Genomic DNA, 26,196 nt, shown 5'->3' with positions numbered 1-26,196 from the left:
GTAGGTTTTAGTCAAATAATATATCTTTTTATTTACAGTTGGCTGATTTGAGGCAAAGAAAATATTTAAAACCATTTTATAGCCAATTTAAACAATCTCAGTTCGTTGGTTTTGTAATGCAATTCAATTATATGCTTGCAGCATAGTAATACTGTTTTTTAGGATTTCAATTTGGATTCAGGTGAATATTTCTTGTCAATTAATATTTTATACACTTCTATCACTATAGAAATAGATTGCTCTCTTATTTCGATGTCAACTAATTCCACTATAAGTATTTATATTTCAATAATTACAGTTTGACATCATAGGCTATACATATACATACAATACAGTACATTCAGAACGTATACACTTTTTTCCACATTTTGTTTTGTTGCAGCCTTATGCTAAAATCATTTTAATTGACTCGTTCCCCCAGATCAATCTACACTCAATAAACCATGATGACAAAATGGAAAGGGAATTTTTGAAATATTTGCTAATTTATTAAAAAGGAAAAACCGACACATTACTGAGAATTGCTAGTTCTCTAAAGAAGTACAGACCTGATGTGACCTGATGACTCAAAATCATGCATCAAACATGAACAACAGAAGAAGAAAAACACTACATGACATAAAAATAAAATATAAACGAATAAACTAACAGAGTCAAACATGTGCTCAAGTCATTCAAATACATTGATGACTATCAGCTGCTGTTCCACTGACAGACAGTTGGTTATATATATTATACACTATACTTTTCATTAAAATATAACCCCTAAATGTCCCACAATGCCTGACATAAACAAAAACACTTTCCCCAGTCAATGATTTCTAAGTACATGGAAAACAAACCCTCTCTTTACATTTTAACCAAAACAAAGTGGTTTGAGGATCCTGTTGTTGCAAGAAACCTATGTTGTTCTTAGCTGTAATCACTGTTGTCAAGGTAATGGCTGCTAATGAGCGGTGGTGTATTCACAGCATGGTTTGTTCCACTTGTATATGCAAACGACCAAAGTCAGGAGGTAAATATGTTAACTCTTCACATACAGGAAATCACAGCGTAGTTGAGTGATTGAAACTGAAGTAGAACATCTGAAGCAAGTGAGTCATCTGTTGTTATTTATGGATATTAAACCCAATGTCAGCCTCACACATTGCATCTCTTTGTCTGAAATACCTTTATTCACTTTAGTTGAAGTGATACTCGCTCCACATCTGTTTTGTGTGGAGTGTGTTTCCACAGCAGTTGAAAAAGGGGACAAAGCGTACAAAGGAAGGCCTGATACTTGTGCATCTGTCAACATGCATTGATTCCCTCTGGTTTATCAGTAACTTGTTATACTCTGTAGCAAACAAACAAGAGGTGATTGGCTGTTTGGGTGAAGGTGGGATGGCAGTGGTGGTGGTGTCACAGTGTTTCTGATGGTGGTTTTGTGTGTGTGTGAGGGTGTTTCTCAGTGTGTGTGCCTTGTTGTAATGAGGTCTCCTGACTAGAGGAATGAAATGTTCTCTTATTCAACCATAGTTGCGGCTCATCTGTGCTATTTAAAGCATACACGTAGCTTTTTTTGTCTGATAAAAGTCATTGGAAGTTCACAGAGCTGGATTTTCTTTTCATCCTCTTTCTGCTCAGCGCCTGATATATAGGTAAGCTTCCTGATGCCTTTCCAAATAACTTTTAAATGTTGTGTGAGAAGCGTTATGCACAATATGAACATATTTTGATCAGCGTAGTTTAACTATAATATATGCTTTGTTAACACCAGTCACATTTTATTGAGCAGACATGATCATCAGACTCAACAATTTGTAATGACTTCCTTGATTGACAAGAACATAATAAGCCTTTCCTTGTCTGTGTGGGTGGCGTTATGTAAACAGTAGATTGCCCCAAACTATTGGGTTATTTCACAATCAGGGCAGACGTTGCTCCTATCGGCGTGCATGATTTGAGACCCGATTGCCCCACATTGTTTCACCCTGAGAAATCTGACTGCTATCTTTCGTTTCATTTGTGTAAAATGAGAAAAAAGTAAGTTAGAAAACAGATTGGAAGTGATTTGACTGGGAATGAGGATAACGCATGAGGGAGGGTGCAAGTGAGAAGCTAAAAGGATCGTGCTGAGATGGCTGATTGCTCTCTGGGGAGGCGGCTGGGAGGGGAGTTGAGCAGAGAATTCAGACAGATGGGACTGGGTGGATGTTTTCAGATATGTATAAGTGTGGCTACGTTGCTTCCTTTGTTAAGTTTTAGTCTATTGCCACGACAAATGGATTTACAGTCTCACCTCCCACACACACATTGATTCACACAAAATACACTTTAACTAATTGGATGAGACTCGTGCCAGTATTATTTAATCACAGTCACAATCAATTTCTTAGTTAATATTTATATGTTGTATTTCAACACTGCCCTGTCAGTGGGAGTTGTATGCTGCATTATTGAACATTCCTTTACAGCGCTTATATTTTACTTCAGTATTTTAATCCCACAGTGCAGAAATAGTGTATATATAATAGTATAAGTAAGTAAGTAATATAATATAACTCTGTTCCAAGTAAAAGTCACACATTTAAAATTGAAACCAAGTAAAAAATACAAAAGTATCGACATATAAGACTAAGTACATTTCATTTTATTAGATATTATTCTTCTGTGTTTATTAATTCATTCATGTGTCACTTGATACCGTAGCTGGCTTATCTGATTTATTTACATAGATATGTTTTATATTACTTTATATACTGTTTAAATTTTAAAAAAGAAAGACTTATTGATATATATAATTATTTATGTGCTAATTATATTTTGTAATCTTTATCCAAATCTAAAGAGTAATTAAGGTTATCAAATAAATGTAGTGGAGTAAGAAGTACAGTATTTCCCTCTGACATGTAGTAAGTAATATAGCAGAAAATAAAAATGCTAATATAAGTAAAGTGCAAGTATCTCAAAATTCTTCTACTCAAGTACAGTACTAGTTATTTCCCGCGGGTTTATTGAGATTGATTATTGCAGATGCTGATTGCAAACGAGTAAAACACATTGACCGATGAAATGCAAAATGCATGAAAAAATAAAAAATACTCTGATAGAAGGAAGCTTGCTTATTCTCTATATTTTTTAATATCTAAATATCAATGCTTTTCGCTTTAAATGATCTGTTCACAGCATTGTTCAGTTTAGAGGTTTGATATTTTGCTTCCTAAAAATTATATACACTGACACAGGTTATTAATATTAACTTATAATTTAATAAAAATAAGTGCTCTGTAGACAGTGTGTGTGTTTGTGTGTGTGTGTGTGTGTGTGTGTGTGTGTGTGTGTGTGTGTGTGCGCGCGCGTGCGTGTGTGTGCGTGCGTGTGTGTGGGAGAAAGAGGTTGAGTGTGGTTCAGGCAGATGTGTTTTAGCTAATACAGTCTGAGAGCAGCTGGGCAGGGCAGGGCTAATAGACCCAATGACATCATCCAGAGAGAGAGAGAGAGAGAGAGAGAGAGAGAGAGACACACACACGGAGCATACGAGCGAGGCTGCCTAAGGCAGTGAAAGGAAGCAGGCCAGCTCAGACAGAGAGCAGAGTGGCATGAGAGCGGGACAGTGTGTGTGCGTGTGTGTGAGCGGGAGAGGACCAGACAGCATTCTGTTGACAAGGATATAGGACTCTACCTGGAAGATTTTCTCTCTAGTTCTCTCCCCGTCTTCCACTACACCTCTCCCCCCTCCCCTTTCCCCTTTCCCCTTTCCCCCCTCATCCTCTGGCAGTTACCCTCCTCTCAGCTCCTGCTCCAGGCGGCTCCTCCGGGCATGCTCCTTAAGCCAAAGTATGGCCGCTTTCGCAACGAGTCTGTGACCTCCTCCGACGACCTGATGCAGAGCTTAGCCATGAGTGGCAAAGTTGTGGCCACGCCGGTGGTCTCCGCCTCTGCCACGAGCCTTCCTCTGCCTCCCCTGCCTCCTCTGCCTCCTATGGATCACAGTGCCAGATCATCGTCCGCAGCTGGGGCTGCATCCCTGGCCGACTCCCCTTGCCTGGATGGGGAACAGGATGGCACCACGACCTTCTGCATGCTCATCCCTAAGATGCCTCAGTGGAAGTTCTCCAACTCTCTGCTCAGCCGGAGCCCGTCCAACTCCAGCTCCAGCTCCAGCTCTAGCAAGGACTCAGGGAAGGCAGCTCCTTCCCAGGCCTCCGTCTCACATGGTTCATCATCACACAGGCACAGTGATGCGACCTCAGCCAGCGGGCCGGTGGCCAGTCTCGCAGCGGTGCTTAACTCCTGTGACCCTGTTTGTGTCACCCCCTGTTCCTTGCAGGCCATTCGAGGGCAGAGAGCAGTTGCAGCGGCACACTCGGCCAATCCAGGGGGGCACGGATTTGGGGCCACAGAGGCCATGGCGAGCCCTGGGGGTTCCAGCAGCTCCAGGTCGGGAATGAACCGCAGGACAAGGGTGGAAGGCATGTGGCTGGGGGGAGAGGACTTCTCCCAGAAGGGAAGCTTCATCCACAAACCTGCTCAAGGCTGGCTGCACCCTGACAAGAAGATTGCCGGACCAGGGGCCTCTTATATTGTCAGGGTGAGTCAGTGGACACCTTTTATTTAAATGCATACTGTATATCCGTAAGGTTCACTTCGTTAACATCCACTTAATTCAAGGTTTGTTTTGAAAGTGTTTGCAACAAAAACAAACAACTTTTCTATCTCTGGTGCAAACATTAATTACTGCACACAGGAGGCAGTGAAAGCCACAATATTAATGACCCCATTTAAAGGTTTCTCTATCTGGGTGGGAAACAAAGGGACACCAACCACAGTGCCAGGCAGTTTGTTATGCAGCTCATGTGGCGAGGGCTGGGGAATACATAATCCAGATAGATGGCTTGGTGTGGCTGGTAGAGACTGCGTCAGGATAGCACACAGGATGTCAGGGTGCAGAAAGATAAAGCATGTAATTATGTGCACAGACTGTAGTAAGGAGCATTGTTTTACTGCGGTGTTTACAAAAGCTTGTATGCATCGTGTACGTTACTTAAAACTATAAGCATCTGCATTCATAGTCCATGCATCCTACTGTATGTTTGAGTGTGAGCTTGATGATTGTGGGAGTGGTATTCTTTGTGTGGATTGTTTACATTCATGTGTGCAAGGAGACCATAAAATTTGAACCATAAAAATGCAATGTACAACACTAACCACAGTGAACACCAATTGTTGTTATAGGTGTTATGACTAGAGTATGCTTGAATGGTGTTTTTAAGTAATATGCAAACTCCATGTTTTTATTAAAAACAAAGTCAGGATACATAAAGTAAAGGATGCTTGGTTGTCCCACCGGAAAGAATGATTATGAGATGTGAAGAGATATCTTTATCAGTGTACTTGTGATTTGTGTTTACAAAGGGTTACCATCCCAAGCAGACTGCCTGACGTCAATGTCAATGATCTCCCCTTAGCGATCCCGCCACGCCTGTTCACCTCCACCCTTCTTGCACTTTTGCACCGCTCTACCCCCTCTCCTCAAACTAATGACATGGCTCTTGATTAGCCCAGTCCGGGGCTCAAGCACGCTTTCTAATGGCATTATACAGGCACCATTCATTCCTATATTCAATTACATTTAATCACTGTCATTTGCATCATGTGATGTGGATGAGGATGGCTGGATCGGCATGGGAGGGGTCCAGTGATGAGTTCGTATGAGCTCTCATCACCATGCAGGGCTTTCCTAGATTCATAACAAGTGCTCATCTAATGGTTGATTGCTATCTCAGTTAATTATGAAAAGCTTTTAACAGCTTATTGTTGTCATCTGAAGGTGCACTGCACGACAACCCGTGTAAGCGAATGTTTGAGATGCATTTCACAGCAGCTCAAGCTGTACTATATGTGCAATTCTGTGGTGAATCTATGCAGGGAGGAGCCCTTGGTGCATGTATTAGTGTCAAAGTGACAGTAGATTTCTGCTGCACTGTGCCATTTTAATCGCCATAGCTACAATAGCGCGCAGCCCTCTCTCCCTCTATTTCTGTTTCAGTGTCTCTCTCTCTCTCTCTCACACACACAGTCAGTCCTCTGCTGGGAAAGACACACATGTGATTCTTGGTATTGCTTTTTTCCTTACACCTTCACTTCAGCCATGTCAGGCTCTGTGTCTGGCCTGCATCTGCCATCTCTGACAGCCAGGACACTGCAGCAACCATTAAACAAAGCACTGCAGCTGCCTAAGCAGCTATCATTTAGAGAGCTACATAAAAACCAGACTGATATAATTTTTCTGTTCCCTGAAATCTGCTGCACATTATTTATCAGTCAAATATATCTTTAAAATTGTTTTTGGTTTTTTTGCTCTTGGTTCAGTTTCCAGAAAGGTCCCTCCATGGTGCACTGGCTGAATTCTGTGCTTGGATGCTTTACAATCTTGGGTGAACGGTGCAGAAAAATATGAACTTAGAAGGAACTTAATTTACAACAACATAAAATGTAATATAGCAACATGATTTTACAAACATTGAGAAACATCTAAGATAGTTAAAAGTAATGGGTAGTTGGAATAGTTGTCTTAAAGTTCTGTGAGAACAGATCAAATAATAAGCTGTAAGTAATGGAGAAAACATGACAATTGTTGTCTATAGGTAATGGATTCATAGTTTAAATATGCTGCCAAGAATATCAGATAAACAGTTGAAAATGTTGGCTTAAAGTAATGGATATACAGATGAAATAGCTGAAAGTAGGATTAATGGATAAATGGTTGAAACATTCAGCTTCACTTCAAGTAGCAGACAATTACTGACAAACCAAAATAAATACTGACTGTTCAATGAAAAAATAAACTATATCCACTTTTATGTATATAGTGAATAATATTTTTTGGAACCGACATTGGGAATTGACGAAGGGTTAAATGAGTTCATCAATGGAGCTACTTCAGACCGAAGAGGTTGGAAATCACTGATCTTCACCATAGAGAGGCCACTGTTGTTGACATCCAGCGGTTCTCAGTATCTGTCCATCATCCGCCCATCCACCGTTACACAACATTGGCTTACATACTTCTCAATCTTGTCTTACTTTAGTGGTGAAACAAGAAGCTTTTGGATATTAAACTGGGACATTAGGACATTTCCTGCATTCACCAACTATAAATTGATTTATTTGACAGTTATGATTTATCTTTATGAAGACAGCCGCCATGCCACAAAGTTTTGAACGGGTTAGCCAGTGTTATTACATTTCTGAGGAATGCTTCTTGGACAGTCAGTGACCCTGTATTCGTAGGAATAGTGTCCTTGGGACTTGGCCCAAAGGAAGGGAGTGCAGATAGAGTGATAGAAGAGGGGATGTGTTTCATCAGCAGATGAGTGTGTGACAATGGAGGCATTGGCAGAGAGAAGGAAAGAAAAAAGAGACAATTTTCCTGATGGAAGACTTCCCCTCGTCTCCAAATCTGGTTAGAAAGCTCATTAAGCTCTGGGCTCAAAGGTCTCTCTCTCTCTCTATCTCTCTCTCTCTCTCTCTCTCTGTTTGTTTGTACGGCTGCCGTGTGGTCTGTCCGCTGTCTGTTGCAGTCACTTACAATCCTGGAAACTGCACTAAATACAGCACTGAGTGAGCCAAAGTACTGCTAGGCAGGATCTAAATTATGTAGCACCAAATTAGTTTCATAAAGAGTTCATAAATCACAGGCTAACATGCTGATAAGAGTTATACGTCACAGCGTTATGTAGCTTATTAGATTTGAGATGAGTTCTTGTTTGAGAAGTCTTTTCAAACAAGTGAAGCACAGATGGACCAGCCCCGAATTCTGCTTTTCAATATCAATTTTAACATTAACTGTGTTATTCTTTTTATTTATGTGTTTGTTTATTGCTCTATTTTAATGATGGCTTTTGTCATCCCTGGAGAGTTCCTTTATACTGTCATGGATGAATTATGAGACAATGGACATTTGGGCACAGACATGCAAAGGCACCACCAACTATACAGAAGATTGTATATTTGTTTGGCTTTTTTTGTTGTTGTTGTGAATTTGTGTCTCTTTGTGGTGGTTGTGTGCTTTTTGTAGTTGTTTTGTGTCACTTTGAATCTTTTTGGGAGTTTTTTTTGTGGTTGTTTCCATGTTTTTTTTTTTTTTTTTTGTATTTTGTGTCTATGTAGTTTTTGTGTGTGTCCGTAGTTACTTTGCGTCTCATTGTAATCATTCTGTGTCTCTTTATGGCTGTTTTCCTTATATTTGTAGTTGTTTTGTAGTCTTTGTAGTCTTTTTGTGTTTCTTTGTGATTATTTACTTCCTTCCCCATTGGTACATGTCGCTTTGAGTGACATTGTGCAGCGAAGGCCAGGTCTGACAATTTTCAGCCTGTTCAGTAATTCATCCATCCATACTGTATTTACTGATGATTGCATGCAAACTGACATAGAAATGTGAAATCATACATTTTACTCACCATCCATTTTTTATGTAAACCTCACAGATATTCAAATACGGACAGGATGCTCAAACATGCATGGATTGTATACACAAACACACTCACACCCTTGGTATGCCCCAGGGGCTCAAGAATCTGCAGTTCGTCCATGATTTGCAGCTCTTAGTGCTGCTAATCTAGTCAAGGTGCTATTAGCACCCCAACCTGACGGCCATTAGGAAGCTCCTCAGCTGGCTGCTGCTCACTGGAGCGCACTTTAATGGCCTGTATGTGGATTTGAGTCAGATTATGAGGCTGTGAAGACTTTACTCCAAATGCAGTATGTGCTATAACGTTTATAGTTGACATTTTTTTAATACACAATGATGCTTATTTATTAGGCAAGTTCCTTTGATGGTTTTTCAAAATGAGTTTTACGTTCAGCATTTACAGCTGCAGTTAAAACAGTTCACGTGACAAGTATCTAATTTTTTTTTAAGCAAAAATCTGTCAAAAAGGTGGCTCACACTGGTAGAGCGCTTACTATTACTTATTACTATTATTATGTGCTTGCTGCATGTCTTCCCCTCTGTCTCCCCCTTTCTATCTGTCACTTTCTAATAAAGCAGTAAAATGCCAAAAAAAGAATCTTAAAAAAAAATAAAAATCTGTCAACAGCCATATTTTCAATTATTTTTTGTTTGTTTCTTTTTGCAGTACATGGGCTGCATTGAAGTATTGAAGTCAATGCGCTCCCTGGACTTCAACACGCGGACTCAGGTGACAAGGTAAGCTGGTAAACATCTCTATTGGTAGTGATGAGTCAGGAGAATTTGATCCAAGATGTATAGGATTAACTGAAGTATCAGCCACTATCATATCAAATTGCTACCTGCAGTGTGTGCCAGTTCTGAGCAGTTTGTTTTAGAGTTAGAGTGGTTAGATTATTATTTTCTTGTTATTATGCCAATGTGACTTGATAAAGGTACCTTAATAAATACAGTCACACATATAGATTTTGGTTTAAAACAGCTCTAACTTGTGTGGGAAAACTCCTGTTTCTGCATCACAATTTTGAAATTTGATTTCTGCTCAGTCGGTTGCAGTAGAAATGAAATGCCAATGCAAGTTTAAAAAATGTATATGAATGTATACCTTGGGGTCTTCAGTGTGCCTGCGTCGTGTTGTTCTGCCCAACATGTGATGTTATTGTTATAAAAGCAGCTGGGTTCTTTGCAATCCTTGGCCTCATGGGAGAGGTGCACTCCCCCACTCCCTCCCTCTTTGTCTCTCACCCTCCTCTCTCTCCTCCACAATCGATCGGCAGTAATCGGAGCCCACCGTGCATCCAAGGCTTAAGTGCAGGGGGAGGAGGCTGCAGAAGATGGAGCGATAGAGGGGGAGATCTATTATTGATGATGTTTGCTAATGACTGTGGAAAGCTGCAGTAGTCCCTGTGAACGCACCCTGCTGGATAATGTCTGCGGTTGTCATTTTTTTGAGGAGGAGTAGGGGAGGGAAGAGTTCAGAAACAAAACAACAAAACAAAACATTCACAGTCAAATGAGCATAAGATGACTCAACCAGGTTTTTTGTAGCGTGACAGCCAAAGATTGCTGTAGTGCATTGATGATGAATGTTTTGCAGTTGTTGACTATAGAGTCCGTCAGTGTGCTTGCACTTAGTTGAATTCACTGCAGCCTCTTCCATTTAGTAGCATGTGTAATGCAGAGTATCGCTTGCAACTTTTAAACAGACTTCCAAATTTCCCAGTGAAACTAACGACATGAGGTCTCTGATTCCCCGGGGAACATGCGACGAGCCATCTGCCCCACAAGGTCAAAAATCAATTCCTGACTGTCTTAAAGGTCCTATTTTGTAAAAAAAAAAAAAAAGTGAGATTTGCATGTCTTGTTTTGATATAAAACAGGTTTAAGTGTGACATAAATACTGTGAAAGTATCAAAACACTCAATACATGAAAATGCACAAGGCCCATGTTCATAAACTGTGCCTTTAAACAGGCCGTGAGGACTTTAAGATTGCGATGTCTCAACTTTACTATATTTAAATAGAAAGTGTAATTCCCCGGCTGCAATGATGGTGCAGAATCAACAAGCACAGAAATGGAAGATGCAGAAACACTAACTAATAACAGACTGGGCTATTTTGGGAGGCGATCTTATAGGTGAAGGGTGAATACAGATATATTCAGACAGACTGTATGAGAAAAATAATGTCTTTTTTATCAACATTCAAGCATGTAAACATGTTCAAGTAGAAACCCAAAATGCAAAATGAGCATAATATGTCCCCTTTAATCAGTCCAACAAACTTTACAGGACTTTTTTTTTTACTATATGTAAATTGTTACTGAGTGCAAGTCAGAAGTGTCATTTTAAAGTCAGACCGGAGCCGATCTTCTTCAGATTATTGACTTACACGTTCGTTTTGTCCTAGAAAACCACAAAAAAACATTCAGTGGTTGTCAGAATGTCAAAAATGCACTTTAGCTCCCGGATGTGAAAAAGATGCATTCTCCCAACAGAGCTCTCTATGTCACGGTGTTAAGCAGCAACACCAGGGATAATGAGGCCCAGCATTTTATTGCAGGAAAGATACCGAGGCTGCAGACAAAACAACAACAAAAACAACAGCCCATATCTTTCTCCTCCTCCTCCTTCCTCTGCCCTCTCATCAGCATGAGTCATTCGAATATTGTGGTGTTTTTCAAAAATCCCTGAGAAGACCTTTACTCGAGATGGGGCCCGGGACGCTGCTTTTTAAATATTTACGAGCCACTTGATAGGGGCAGCTGGGTTCTTGACTGCTGTCCCCGCTGTCCCCTGGCAGCATGAGCGCGAGCTCCAGCTTTAAATCCACATTATGCCTCACTCCCGCCATCAGACACACAGGGGACAGAGGCTTTAAACGCCCATTAGGCCATCAATCCCAGGAGTTATAGCGGCTTTATTGCAAAGTTGTAACAAATCTGCAGAGAGAATTGCACTGTGGAAAATAAATGTGAGTAATGATGCCCTAAAGAAGCAGTAGAAGACCCTAGACACTTTGTTCTGGCTCTAGTTATAGTGTTTCTTTTTCCCTAACTCAACAGGGGGTTAAACACAAGTTTGACAAACAGATTAGACATCAGTGGTAAGAACTAGATGACTGCTTGTGGACAGACCTACTGGAAAGCTTTTCTCGACCTTTGAACTGTGACCTCTGACCTGAGCCCGAGGGAGGGAACACAACGCTTCTGTTCATGTTTAACCTCAGGATTTCACATCAGTGTGATGGTGCAGCTTTTTGTGGCCCTTAACAATGACTAAACACTTATTTTAATCTCAGTTATACTCCTCACATTGCTGTCACTATTCAATTCAATTCAATTCAACTTTATTTATAGAGCGCATTTCATGCACAAGGCAGACTCAATGTGCTTCACAATGGATATACATAATTACAGTTAAAAAACAAAACAAAACAACAGAAAACAAACAAAAACAAACAATTAGAAAAAATCTATTACAAATTTATTGAAGAGTGCAGGTAGACAAGCTATGCCATATTCACCACATACACACTTACTTACTCACACATGTGCACCCACTCCCACAACCAGACGTACACAGTTCAACCGAATGCTGTTGAAAAAAGATTGGTTTTTAATCTGTTTTTAAAAATGGCTACTGTTTTGGCATGTCTAACTGAGTCAGGCAGGGTGTTCCACTTTCGCGGGGCATAAACACTAAAAGCTACTAGATTGTTAATATTTGCAACAGGAATCAACATGATTTATTATTTTTAGTGTGCTTGTCGCTGTTAGATCAGTAGCCAGTGTGTCCCTCTTTATTCTGACCTTTAACCCTTATTCATTCCCCTGACTAGGGAAGCCATCAACAGGCTGTGTGACACTGTGCCAGGAGGAAAGGGAGTCTGGAGGAAGAAGGTTAATAGCAAACTTTAATCTCACTGTGCATGTTTCATTATGCTATTCTTATTAAATTTTTTCCCAGCTAGATGGGTTAGTACAGTGGTTTTAAGAAACTTAAGACTGTGTAAAAGTCACTTTCTGTATTTTGTCTGTCATAAGAAATACTTAAAATCTATTTGTTCAGTTTTAAATATGATTGTGATTTACACTGTACTCTTTTTTTTCCTCATGTAGACTCAGAACAAAGCTCTCCAGTCTGTTATGGGGAAAAGCAACCTGCGATTTGCAGGCATGAGTATTGCAGTAAATATTTCCATAGATGGCCTTGGTCTGCTCGTACCCACCACACGACAGGTACGATGCCAAATCATTAAAAATTACTGTTTAGTGCTGGAAAAAAAATCCTTCATGACCACAAAAAATGTAAATGTTTTCAAAAATATATTTTTTAACTTCATTCAGTTATTCAATGTCAGTAATGATGTGTGTCAGTTCATTAATTCTGTTATCAGCCGTCTCAAAGTTTTCTCTAATACACAGTTGCCCATAAAGTTGGAATAATTTTGTTTTCAGACACAATCCTCTGTTAATTGTGGTTTCATTTTCATTGTGATATGTTTGGAAGACATCGATTAATACAGTTTTGAGAAGATATACACTTTATCTGTCAAGAATTAATCACATTGTGACAATCATTTCATGGAAAGAGGTAAAAAACATTTTATTTTAACTTTATGGATGATCGTGTAGTTGGAGTATTCATTGATTGCTAAAACACATTTTTTAAAAAGGGTTAATAAATGTGGGTTTTAGGGTAAAAGGTTTTAGGCTTTAAGGTTTGATTTAAGTGATGTTTAGAGTCATTTCCTCTCTGCAAAATGTGGAAATGAATATTCATTGTGTACACTGTAAAAAAAATCTGTTTAATTTACGATAAAATACCGGCAGCTGTGGTTGCCAGAATTTCACCGTAAAAAATACAGGGAGTTTTCTACTGTAAATTTAAATGTAAAAATCAGCAAAAACTGTAATTTAGACTGAGTAGTGCCTTTATTTTTAGGGTGATTGTGTCCTTGTGACATTATGGTATTTCTCCATTCATTTTATATGAAAAAACTGTGTTTTCTACAGTCTAAAAGTTTTGCATTATTCCTTGATTTACGGTAATTACAAGCATCTACTACGGTGATATTACATTTTTAATTTTACGCCCTATTTATGATGCAATTTGACAGTGTTTTACTGTAATTTTTACAAACATTTTTTACAGTGTAGTTACGCTAAACTTTAAAAGTGTACTGGCATTGCATCAAAACCTGAATTTTCCATTTGTGTTGTCTGTGTCACATTAATCAACGGTGACAATGAAAAGTAGAATATTGGCAAATCTTTCTCTCTGTTTATCCACTTATCTCTTTCAGGTGATCGCTCACCATCCCATGCAGTCGATCTCATTCGCCTCTGGGGGAGACACAGTGAGTGCAGCGTTTCTCTGCCTGCTCTCCTTTACGTTGTTGTTGGAACTGACATTTTGGCAGACTGCACATATCTGACTGGATTTCATTTGACTGGTTTACAATCTCATGACCCGCAGAATCAATGAGGCCTTTAATTTAGTTATATATGTCTAATTTATGTGGTCTAATTTAATTGACCCTCCTTTCTGTTGCAGGACATGCCTGATTATGTTGCATATGTGGCCAAAGACCCAGTGAACCAGAGAGGTATCCTGAAAACTTTTCCTTCAGCTTCACTGCCTGTTTCATATATAATAAGTGACTGTGTCCTAAATATTGATTTCTCAGAGAAAAGCTCACTTCTACATCTATTTTATGATGCCACAATACAGAAAATTGACATTATAAGCTATTTACTTTTTGGTAAGTTATTGTTAATATGAAATAAGAACTTACGGTAACGCTTTATATTAAGGTCCTTGTAATAACCATTAATTAACAAGTAATAAAGCCCTTGTAAGTCCTTACAAGATGCTTATTAACATTATTGTGTGTTTATACGCTTATATAAGTGTTAATAATGGCATTAAAACACCCATGACCCACCCATTATGTCTTTGCCATGCCTTTATTAATCTTATTTTGTTTGCTTATTGATATTAAAATATACTTTATTGCTCATCTATTATAAGTTAACTATAAGTTAACTATGCTTTTTGCAACTACCGGATCTAAAGCGAGGTCAATGCCTTATTACTTGTTAATTAATGGTTATTAAGGACCTTATTATAAAGCGTTACCGAACTCACTGCGACATCAACTACAATTATCCATTTAGAAAAGACATTATTGACATTTTAGAACAAGAAATCCCCCCCATAACAAGAAAAATACATTTTAATTACCAGTGGCGGTTCTAGACCAATTTTTCTGTGGGGGCCAAGGAGGGGCCAGTGTTTAATCAGAGGGGCACATTAAAAATCGTCAAAAATTATATTTAAGCATTCAAAACCTTTATATTAGCTAAAATTCTCATATTGGAAGAACTACATTGATTGAAGCAATGAGACTTACCAACATCAACAGTTATTTTTGTACGACAATGACATTTCTCATTTTTGTGCACAATTACTTTATTTATTTTGAAAGTGCAGTACAGTGAGAATGATCTTTATATTTAGCTTTTATTGCACAATTAAACTATTATACAATGTACACATTCTGGGTTCCTTTTGTTTACAATGAGAAATTGTTTGAACAAAAAATAGGTAAGAATTGTTCTGTCGTTCATTGTTATAAATTGATCATTTTATTATTAATTTGACACAGGGGCCACAGCAGGGGCCAAGGGCTTCTTCACAGGGGCAGTGGCCCCTGTAGGCCCCTGTGTAGAACCGCCACTGTTAATTACCATTGTGTTTTGGAGAGAAACGCTTCAAAGAGAGGGATAATACTGAGCCAAGATCGTCCTGCTAAAACAACGTCTTCTCTTGTTTTCGTCTCCTTCAGCATGTCACATCCTGGAGTGCTCAGATGGTTTAGCCCAGAGTGTCATCAGTACCATTGGCCAAGCCTTCGAGCTGCAGTTCAAACAGTATCTACACAGTCCTCCCAAAACCATGGCGTCCATGGAGAGGTAACATGCTGCAGATGAAAAGCTTTTAAAGAGTTTTTTCACAGCCCTTCTAATATTTGGTGTGGTGATGCAAGAGTAAATTATTGATTTCTTAAACAGGCATCATGGAGCCAAACATTTTTTTCCTGCATTTCCCTAGAGCAAAAAATACTATTACACCACTAATATAATTTAAAATACTGGTTCCCAAACTTTTTCCTAAATGGGAACCTTTCATTTTCTATAATCTATGGATATTCCATATTATATTTATTGTATAACTATGGTGGTACAGAAAAATAGATAAACTGCTCAATTGACCCAAATAATGAATGCAATAACTACTCAAGGTTTTTGTATAACAAACGATCTAGAGGCATCTTGAGCTCATTATTTCCTGTGAATATTGCATCACAAATTAGTTTTCCTGTTATTTTTTGTTTTCAGACACAATCCTCTGTTAATTGTGGTTTCATTTTCATTGTGATTTGTTTGGAGGAGATTGATTAATGAAGTTTTGAGAAGATATAAACTTTATCTGTCAAGAATAAATCACATTGCCACAATCATCTCATGGAAAGAGGTACAAAAAATGATTCCAACTTTATGAGCAACAGTGTATATTTATTTTTTTAACAGTCACACAAACTTAAAAGGCATTTTTTTTAAAACAAATGTTTTATTTTCTCACTTTATTGTTCTATTAGCTCTTTAGTTGTTTTAACTGTGTGCATTTCTAATGCAGGGTGAGGCTGTTTAACACAGAAAGAAAGGCTCTGAGAATGAGATATTTTTAAGTTTTTTTTATAAATTATAAATAGTAATAAGATTGACACACAGAGGAAGTGAAGGTGGTGGTAGGCACAATCACTTACACTGACTTTGACATAAATACTGAGCAGACATCCTGCAATAAAAGAACTAAGTCTCATTTTCCACCACAAAAACCTGATCTACTGTACGACTCTCAGATTTCTTTGTTATTTATTACATGGAGACATGAAAGTTAGTTCTTGTATTACCTCAAAGTCCATCTTATAATATTGATCCTCACAGATCTTCTCACCTCTTCTGTTGCAGTGATGCTGCTGCACATACAGGAGGAACTCCACACTCTTAGTCTTTTATATTCTAGTTTTAAATGAATGTGTCCCTGCTGTCAGCAGCAACAGCAGCTCTAGTGGTCTATATAAAACTCCAGCAGATTTTTATAGATCACTTTCGGATGTGAAGATGTCATCTGATCAGACTGAATCCATTTGAGAACCCGATCTCCTTATCATTATTATTTCTATAAATATCTCTTTAAGAAGGAATGACACAACTATAATTATGCACATAATTGTTGTTTAGATTTAAAATTATGGTAACACTTTACAATAACCATCATTTATAGATGGTAAATAGACCATTTATAGATGGTAAACAGATAGTTTATTAATGTTTAATCATCATTTGTAAACCGTATATAGGCCATTTAGCCATTTTTTTAATAGATGGTATATTAATGTAAATTGATAGTTACTTTACCATAAACAAACAATTACATTATAAATATTAGTTTATTAATAGTTTTGCACTCATTATAACATTTTTAACACCATATTAAGTATGTAAATGATTTCAAAATGATTCTTATACCTTTAAGAAATTGTTTGAAAACATTTAAAGATTAAATATATATAGAATTTTGTAAATGGTTAATAGTTGGTTTATAAACCATCTATAAACATCACTTAGATGGTTATTGTAAAGTGTTACCAAAATTATTGTTGTAGAAATAATAATAATAATTAAATATATGATTTGATTTGCCTTTTTTTCAGGTCTGTCCGGACAGAAGAACCGATGTGGGGCGAGGATGAAGACTTCTCTGAGCATGATTACTACAACAGCATCCCAGGGAAGGAGCCTCCTGTTGGGGGAGTGGTGGACTCCAGGCTCAGGCCCAGTGGAGCCCTGCTGGGCCACATCCACACACAACCACAGAGCAAGACAGCAGCACAGGTAAGTCTCCAGCCATGGGGGAAACAGCATTAAAGGGGTCATTTGGATTCTCTGAATCAGGCTTGTATAACCCATAAGAACCCATGGTGACACCCGTGTAACAAACACTTTAAGTCTTCTAGAATCTAAGATTAAACCCATTTAACAATTCTCACCCTTTAACCTTCTATGTTACACATTATGATACCAGCTAGGAAAAAATGTTTGGAGTGTTTTTTGTCTTAAAATAGACTAAGTAAACATAATCTGAAAAAAAAAAATCTCAGAGGTTTTTGGGGTTTGTTGTCCGCAGGCATCATTGTACCATAACAGTGAAAAAGAGAGTTTTTAATTTCATTTCATTTTAACATAATTTATTTAATAAACGTGTAAAAGATTCAGTCGCTTCAACAGGGTACAATACATAACAGTTTAAATTTAAAAACATTACAAAAGGAACTTTTTTAACCGGTGCCTTGTCTGAATGTTGCCTGTAGGCATTGAACCAACGACCCTTTGAAATGAATGTCTTGAACAGTCTAAGTGAATGAAACTATCAAACATGAAGGTTTACTCACCTATCAGTAGGAATGTATTTTTTCCAGATGGAAAAGGGCCACGAAATTACATTTTGAGTGATTTTTTGTTGTGCAAAAGGGCAAAGTTGTTTCCTTTGGAAAAGTCTGAAAAACAGGGTTTCAATATGGCCTCATGGAGGTCATGTGACAAATTAAAGCCTATACTCTTCCATCTTTTTAAAAAGTATTACATCACTCAAAAACATGCATTGTAGAAATTTAACAGGCCAAAAATGGGTATGTTGCCTGAGAGCAACACCGTACCATAGAGGGTTAATAGGGTGTCCTGTATTGCATTTAACTTGTTCTGACCATATTTCCTGAACAAATTAAAGTCACTATTTTGATATATGTTATGGAGATGCAAAGAAAAACTAAATTGTTAATATTTATTATTAATGTGTTACTTAAAAACAAATCTGAAAAATAATTAGTTGTTAAACAGCACTATCAATGTCACAATTTTGATAAATGTTGTGGAGATGCAAAGAAAAAGTCAAATTTGTGTTTCTGTAAGCAGAAAACGTCTAGTTTATTTATTTTAAAATAAGAAATATTATGAACACAAATACCATAAACGCCCAATGTAACATTTATGTCACATCACAGATCTTTGACATTTAGGGGTAGTATTTTTTTTTTTTTTAAACATCATAAATGTGTTCTTTGTGGTCAACTTGGTCTGTGGTATATCCCCCATAATTTTACTTTAAGGATATTTGGGCCTGGGTTCTAATGGGTTAAGGTGCGTCTTTATAGTCAGTGTATCAGCATGGATGCTGAGCAATGTGCTGCTGTGGACAGAGGCAGCAGCAAAACATACACGGTCGCCCATAAAGTTGGAATAATTTCGTTTTCAGACACAGTCCTTTGTTAATTGTGGTTTCATTTTCATTGTGATATGTTTGGAAGAGATTGATTAATAAAGTTTTGAGAAGATATACACTTTATCTGTCAAGAATAAATCACATTGTGACAATCATTTCATGGAAAGAGCTAAAAAACATATTCTATTCCAACTTTATGGGAGACCGTGTATTTAAGCCACCTAAAAAAGTCAATAGCAGTTTAACTTTACATTTTACTTAGAATATTTTCACTCCTTTACCATGCCGCCTGAGACAGAGGTAGACCAGCAACTCCCGTGCGAGGTAAAATTACTGTTTTTGTCAATGGAGTCTGGTGATAATGGCTTCAGTTTCTCGCTTGAAACTTCACAAGGCTGTCTTACGGCAAGGTAAAGGGGAGAAAATATTCTAAATGTAACATACACTTAAACTGATATTGTTTTTTTTAGGTGGTTAAAATTAGTTTTGTTGTTGTCCCTATCCACAGCAAGGTTATAATAGTTTTGGATTTTTCATTAGTTTTAGTTTTAATTTCGTTGTGAATTTTTGTTTTCAAATTCAGTTAGTTTTAGTTAGTTTTTAGAGTGAGTTTTCTAGTTTTAGTTTAGTTTTTAGTATTTGAAAATGGTTAGTTTTAGTTTAGTTTTTATTAGTTTTAGTGTTAGTTTTAGTGTTTTTGTAATGGGCTATATGTTGGGTGCCAGATTCAAAGAGGTCATAATAAATTTTGCCTTTATTTCCTTTGGCTTATCCATCTCAGCCCCAATAAGGTTATTAACTCTTACAGTTCAGGGTGTTTTGAATTTTGGTTCTAGTGTAGACATCCCAGTCTCAGTAAACATATTTACCATGTGTTGCATGTTCAAATAGAAACACTGAATTATGAATGAAAAAAGTTGACAAAAATTAAAACTAAGGACATTTTCACTATAATTTTAGTTAGTTTTAGTTAGTTTTGTAACCACAAAATACAGTTTCAGTTAGTTATCGTTTTTTTTAAAAACTCTAGTTTTTATTTTTCTTTCAGTTAACGAAAATCTTTTTTCAATTCCAGTTTTCGTTATTTCGTTAGTTTTCGTTAACTATAATAACCTTGATCCACAGTAATACATAACTCAGCTTCATACTGCTGCCTGCTTCCCCAAACTGGGCTGTTTGCAGACTGCCATCTACTGTAGGTAAAACACTGAGTATGAATCAGGACAACCCCACTTAAATAAACATCTGAGCTATCTCTGACTATCCAAGGCCAGGTCTGGATGTAGCCTCGCCATCTAATGTAATCACAGATGTAATTGAAAATACATCTTGTCATTATCAAGTAGTGTATGACTAACCTTTACCAGCTGGACTCAAGCTCTCTGGTAGCTCCCTCATAAACTGATGACTGATATGTTTTGCTGCTTCTTCTCCGTATTGTTTACATGGAACTGGAAACAGAAAATATGCCCCATAACTGTCTTCCCGATGTTCCTGCACTATAATTGCCGAAGATAGATTTGATTACATAAAGAGCCTTGGCTCCTCTGTTGCCTACCGCGTGAGAGAAATCATCACTCTCTCCCTGCAGTTTGTTCAAAATATGGTAACATGCTGTAGCTAATGTTTCAAATAGAGTGCTTCCAAACTACGTTATGTGGGGTAAGAGAGATGTTCATTCAGGTATAGTGATACAAATGTGTTCCTCTGGTGTGTGATTGCAGATGGGCTCAGCAGCGAGAAGGGAGCAAGCATCTTATCCTCCTGGTCAGCTGTGCTATGAACTGCACTGGGACACTGAGACGACCAACAGCTCAGGTGAGACACCATGTGGCTTCACACAGGTATAGCATGATCTTGGGATCATCACTCAGACTTTACAGTTAAAGGAACACTCCACCGTTTTTTCATATTAAAACATGTTATTCGGTCACAGAGAGGGAGGGGGAGAAGATTTTTCAGGAGTGATGATGTTACTGCGCCGAGTCGAAGTGCTCCCAAGTGCTATTCCGCCATACATTATAGTTCTCCTTTTTATCCGCTTAGAAAAGCGCCACGTTTTATTTTGTGTCGCCATACTTGGTCGTTTAACTACTCGTGTAGCTGTATTTAAATAGGGAAAACGTGGAGGAGTTTGGTCGCTTCTAACTGTCCATCTGTTTGGATCCTAATGAATGAACTGGGCTAAGCTAAGTGCTAGCCAAGTGGCGCCGCGCGCCAGGGCGATTGAGTGCACACATTGAGACGCAAGAGGTCTGTATCAACTCGTCTTACTTGACCGAATAACATGTTTTAATATGAAAAAACGAGTGTTCCTTTAAAAGACTCGGTCTAAAGCAGTGATCATCAACTGGCGGCCCGCAGGCCGAACTAAATCAAGGAGAAAATATCTATTATTATTATCTATTATCACTATTAAAGCAACTGAAAACAGCAACGACAACTGAGACTCTTAACTATCAGTAATCTCCACCATATATGACATATTTAATGAGGACAAACTCGCTGCACTGTTTAAATTAACATTATTGTTTCACACAGTACTTGTTTTTGTTTGGGGTTTTTTTAACGTAACTTTTCCTCATGCCATTACGTAACATGGTTGGTTTTTATTTCAAAGTTTCAACAACAAGCTTCAGACTAGACTTCTCAGTACAGAAAAAAAAAGGAAAACCAACTGACATAACTTAAAATAGCATGGTATAAGAACAGAACAGGTCACAAATAATGATTGCACATCAAATAAAACGTGACTCTAAAAATGCCTTCAGTTTTGTAATGACATCAATAATAAATAAACATTAAAATAATGTTATGCCAAAATTTGTTTTTTTATTTAATTTTATTTGAGGGTCCGGCCCCCAACGTGACTGTCCAGTAAAATTCTGGCCCTCCGACAAATGTAGTTGTTGACCCCTGGTCTAAAGACTCGTTGTTCAAGTTGAGTGTCATTGTTGACAGGATATCCTCAAGATTCCCTGAATTCCATTTAGATAATTATGACTGTTAATCCCCCTAATTGAAAAACTTAATTAAAGGTGATATAACAACACACTGGATATACTGTAGGAAACCAAATTTAATTAATCAAACTTTTCAAACAAATGTAATGGACTCTGCAAAGAACACTGTCCTTCGCCCTCTGTCTGTGTTGTCCATTTATTCCTGATAATGGACACTTCGTTTGGCATTATGCCTCATATATTAACCCATAAGAACCCAGACCCAGTTATCCTTAAAGGAAAGTTATGGGGGATATACCACCATTTCTTATGTGTTTTCAAAAACACTATCCCTAAATGTCAAAGAACTGTGATGTGACATAAACATTACATTGGGCGCTTATAGTATTTATGTTTATAATATTTATGTTTATAATATTTTGTATTTTAAAATTTAAAAAAACTAGACACAGATTTTCTTTTTCTCTGCATCTCCACAACATCTATCAAAATTGTGACATTATTAGTTCTGTTTAACAACAAATTATTTTTTAGATTTGTTTTTAAGTAGCATAATAATAATAAATCGATAATAAATCAATACAAATAACCATGTGTCTTTTTGTTTCTCAAAATTGTGACTTTAATTTGTTCAGGAAATATGGTCAAAGTTAAATGCAATACAGGACACCCTATTAACGGATTAGAATTGTTAAATGGGTTAAAACTTAGCCTAGTAACAAAAAATAGAAGATTTAACGTGTTTGTTACACGGGTGTCACCATGGGTTCTTATTGGTTAAATATTAATATTTTGAGAAGCTTCATTCCTTATTTTTTATTAGAAAGACAAAAGTGACCCCAGAAGCTGCCTCCTCATTGGTGGCAACTGGTTCAACTGTCTTAGCTTTTGTAAATAAGTCATACTTCTGTATACTGTGGTATCTGTCAAAGCTCGATGTTGTGAAAGTTGTGATTTCATCCACTAGATGGAGCCAGATTATAATTTAAAAAAATAAACTTGTTTCACCCACATATAAGCATGCTGTACATGTAACATATTGAGAGCATCTGTTTTTCTCAGGTCTGACCTCAGACGGTTACCTGTGTGCCGACGGCCAGCCACCAGGCAGCAGAGATTACGAGGAGCATCAGTATGTTAACACCCAGAGTCTGGAAAACCTGGATTCACTGGCACAGGGGCTCAGTGGTCACAGAGGGCCCCGGGTCCCAGATAGTCCTAAAAAGGACCTCTTTGACATGAGTAAGTCCTTAAAGTTGGTGTGACACAATAGAGTGAAGATAAACTCATTCCTTTATTTGAATATGAATTTGATTTATAAGACATCGTTGTCCCTGTAGGGCCCTTTGAGGATGCCCTGAAGCTCCATGAGGCCTGTGGAGGAGCTGGTGGGGGAGGTGTCCGGGTCCTGGAGGACCAGTGGCCCAGCCCTCCACGCCGCCGAGCCCCCGTGGCCCCAAACGAGGAGCAGCTCCGCAGGGAGCCATGGTACCACAGTCGCATGAGCAGGCGAGATGCAGAAAAACTCCTGGTCCGGGATGGAGATTTCCTGGTCCGGGAGAGCACTACCAACCCGGGACAGTATGTCCTAACTGGCATGCACTGTGGCCTGCCCAAACACCTCCTGCTAGTGGATCCAGAGGGAGTGGTGAGTCTGCCAGCAACAGCTTACCAAAACTACAGTACAGGCCAAAAGTTTGGACACACACCTTCTCATTCAATGCGTTTTCTTTATTTTCATGTGCCCATCTTCAAAATGTAGCCTTTAAGTGAATGCAGCATGTTTCTTAATGGAAAACATTAACTGGAATCATACATAAAGGAGTTTATATCGTGATAACTTCCATTTCACCAAAAGTACAGTACAGGCCAAAAGTTTGGACACACCTTCTCATTCAATGCGTTTTCTTTATTTTCATGACTATTTACATTGTAGATTCTCACTGAAGGCATCAAAACTATGAATGAACACATATGGAATTATGTACTTAACAAAAAAGTGTGAAATAACTGAAAACATGTCTTTAGTATTTTAGATTCCTCAAAGTAGCCACCCTTTGCTTACTAGAATATAAGACATGTTTTCAGTTATTTCACACTTTTTTGTTAAGTACATAATTCCACATGTGTTCATTAATAGTTTTGATGAATCTACAATGTAAATAGTCATGAAAATAAAGGAAACGCATTGAATGAGAAGGTGTGTCCAAACTTTTGGCCTGTACTGTATGTCAAAATATATACTATATATGCTGCTTAGATGGTTTGTATGTAGTGAAGACAATAACTTGCATTCATCCTCCCATCTTGTGTTGTCCTCTCTACAGGTCAGAACCAAAGACATGTTATTTGAGAGCATAAGCCACCTTATCTCATACCACCTTAAGAACGAGCTGCCTATTGTAGCAGCAGAGAGTGAGCTCCACCTTAAACAGGTGGTCAGGAGGAAACAATGAGCCAACTGGCCCTGCATGGGACGGTAAGCATGCATATACTCAATTATTTAACACTTTTTCATCCTTAGGGACATTTTGGACCTTTTATTTTTTTATTTTTTTAACTGCATATGGCATGTACTTTGGCAGCAATGTCATTTTTTTAAAAATACATTGGAAGTTCAAACTCAGCTGCTATAATAAGTCTATGATAAGCTGTGTAGCCAAAATACAAACACATTTAGGACCCTTAAGGTCAAATATTTCCTCATTTTTTATCCCAAGATATCCCAAGACATTACTGCATAAAATCATTTATTGTATAATATCAGGCTTTCAATCTAGAGCTCTGGCTTTTTTTTTACTACTTTCTACCAGGCTGAGTCATTTCCTCATTTTATGTGTTACTTGTCTGGTTCCCAACAGGGTTATTGCTGCTGTATTATGGTGAAAATGTCCCTTAGCATTTGGTATACAGAAAATATTTTTTGTGTGTTTTTTTCCTATAAAAAACAGTGGCATTTTGTAAACAAACTGGTATTGAAAGGGTTAAAAATTTGAAAATGTATGAATACTTTGAAACTAAAGTTGGTTTAAAGATTTAAGTCAGTGAAAGTGAAAAATGGAATGGTTAATGATTGAAAATGCAGATATAAGTTGGTCATGTATGATAAACCTTGATTTTAAAATACAATGATACTATGTTGAGAATAACAAAATTAGTATAATTCACATAAAAAGGCATAGTTTCAAGAAAATATAGCTAGTGGTTGTTCATCTTAGTGGGGCTGATTAATTGGAATTTAATTACAGCAAAAATGAATGCATGAAATGGACAGACTATCTATTGTTTGGCATGTTACATCTACAAGCCTAAAAAATGATTGTATTGACCTCCATCTTTCTTTTCTACCATATTTCACAGCTGAATCCTTGAGTATCCCATGAAAAAAAAACACAGAAAAACAAAGGCGGAAGTCATTTATTCCAGATGGATATTTATGTGGAACGAAGGACATCACTAATTCTTTCCACGAACAGTTAGGCATCTGACATCTTCTTGTGCTTCCTCTGCCTTTTGCCTACCAGGATCAACCAAACTATCCCTCACCTGTCACAAACTCCTCAGCATGCAGCTATTATGCCAATAAACCAATGTCACAAAAGCAAACACTTTTTTTGAAAAGGACCCACACCTTGGGAAATCAAATAACGATTTGGATCACAGTTCTGCAATGCCTGAAACAGTGAAGCGACAGGTCATCGACAGAAAAAATGACAGTCACCGCCAGAACAAAGCTGTCTTATAGTCTGGAACAGACACTAAAAAAACCCTAAAGATGTCAGGTTATTCAGTAGTTAATTTTTATGTGAGTACAAAAAGTGAAATTAAGACAAGAGACAATTGAAGAAATGTCTGTTTCACTGGATTGTAAAGGTTGTTTGTTATTATGTGTTCACAGGTCTGCAGAATGGAGGACAGGAGGTGCCAAAATGAAAAATAAAATAAAATAAATGTCATAAATTAATAACTAGTCTTAGTACAAAGGTAAATAAATGAAGAATCAAATTAAAACAGAAATATCACAATTGTCACAATTGTCACAATTTATCAATGAATGAAGGCCTCCATTATTATTATTATTACTATTATTATTATTATTATTATTATTAATAATAATATCATTATATTCATATTATTAATATATATATAATATATGAATATATATATATAATAATATATATATTACTATATATATAATATATTAATATAATAATATCATTATATTAATATTATTAATATTATTATTATTATTATTAATAATAATAATAATAATAATAATAATATCCTATTCTTTTAATTATTATTATTATTTTGCACATTTAACTCTATATTAATTTATTTTTTATTTTTATTTCTAATGTATTTTTTTATTTGGCAACTTCCGTCCTCCATGCTGCAGTATCTGACTCTGAGATGGCACAATGGAAAC

General features: G+C 37.4%; 1 protein-coding gene across 4 annotated transcripts; it reads left to right on the top strand.

The window, feature by feature from the left end:
- The first annotated feature begins 1,426 nt into the window (after positions 1 to 1,426).
- Positions 1,427 to 25,862, top strand: shc2 (SHC (Src homology 2 domain containing) transforming protein 2). 4 transcript variants are annotated; one of them, XM_059341656.1, is made up of 14 exons: positions 1,427 to 1,640; positions 3,776 to 4,573; positions 9,123 to 9,193; positions 12,296 to 12,356; positions 12,576 to 12,695; positions 13,763 to 13,816; positions 14,014 to 14,065; positions 15,308 to 15,434; positions 17,240 to 17,420; positions 20,529 to 20,622; positions 22,830 to 23,009; positions 23,108 to 23,415; positions 24,095 to 24,246; positions 25,128 to 25,862. In XM_059341656.1, the coding sequence occupies exons 2-13, from the start codon at positions 3,803 to 3,805 to the stop codon at positions 24,221 to 24,223; spliced, it is 2,148 nt and encodes a 715-aa protein (XP_059197639.1). In that variant the 5' UTR covers positions 1,427 to 1,640; positions 3,776 to 3,802; the 3' UTR covers positions 24,224 to 24,246; positions 25,128 to 25,862. The 4 variants fall into 4 exon arrangements, with proteins under 4 accessions (XP_059197639.1, XP_059197638.1, XP_059197640.1 ...); XM_059341655.1 differs by having other exon boundaries at positions 3,761 to 4,573; XM_059341657.1 differs by having other exon boundaries at positions 4,313 to 4,573; positions 25,128 to 25,856.
- The last annotated feature ends 334 nt before the right edge of the window (positions 25,863 to 26,196 follow it).

Source organism: Centropristis striata, chromosome 9, assembly GCF_030273125.1.
Source record: "Centropristis striata isolate RG_2023a ecotype Rhode Island chromosome 9, C.striata_1.0, whole genome shotgun sequence".
NCBI lineage: Eukaryota > Metazoa > Chordata > Actinopteri > Perciformes > Serranidae > Centropristis > Centropristis striata.
The sequence above is the reverse complement of the archived record's forward strand: the minus strand, read 5'-3'. Positions and strand labels throughout refer to the sequence as shown.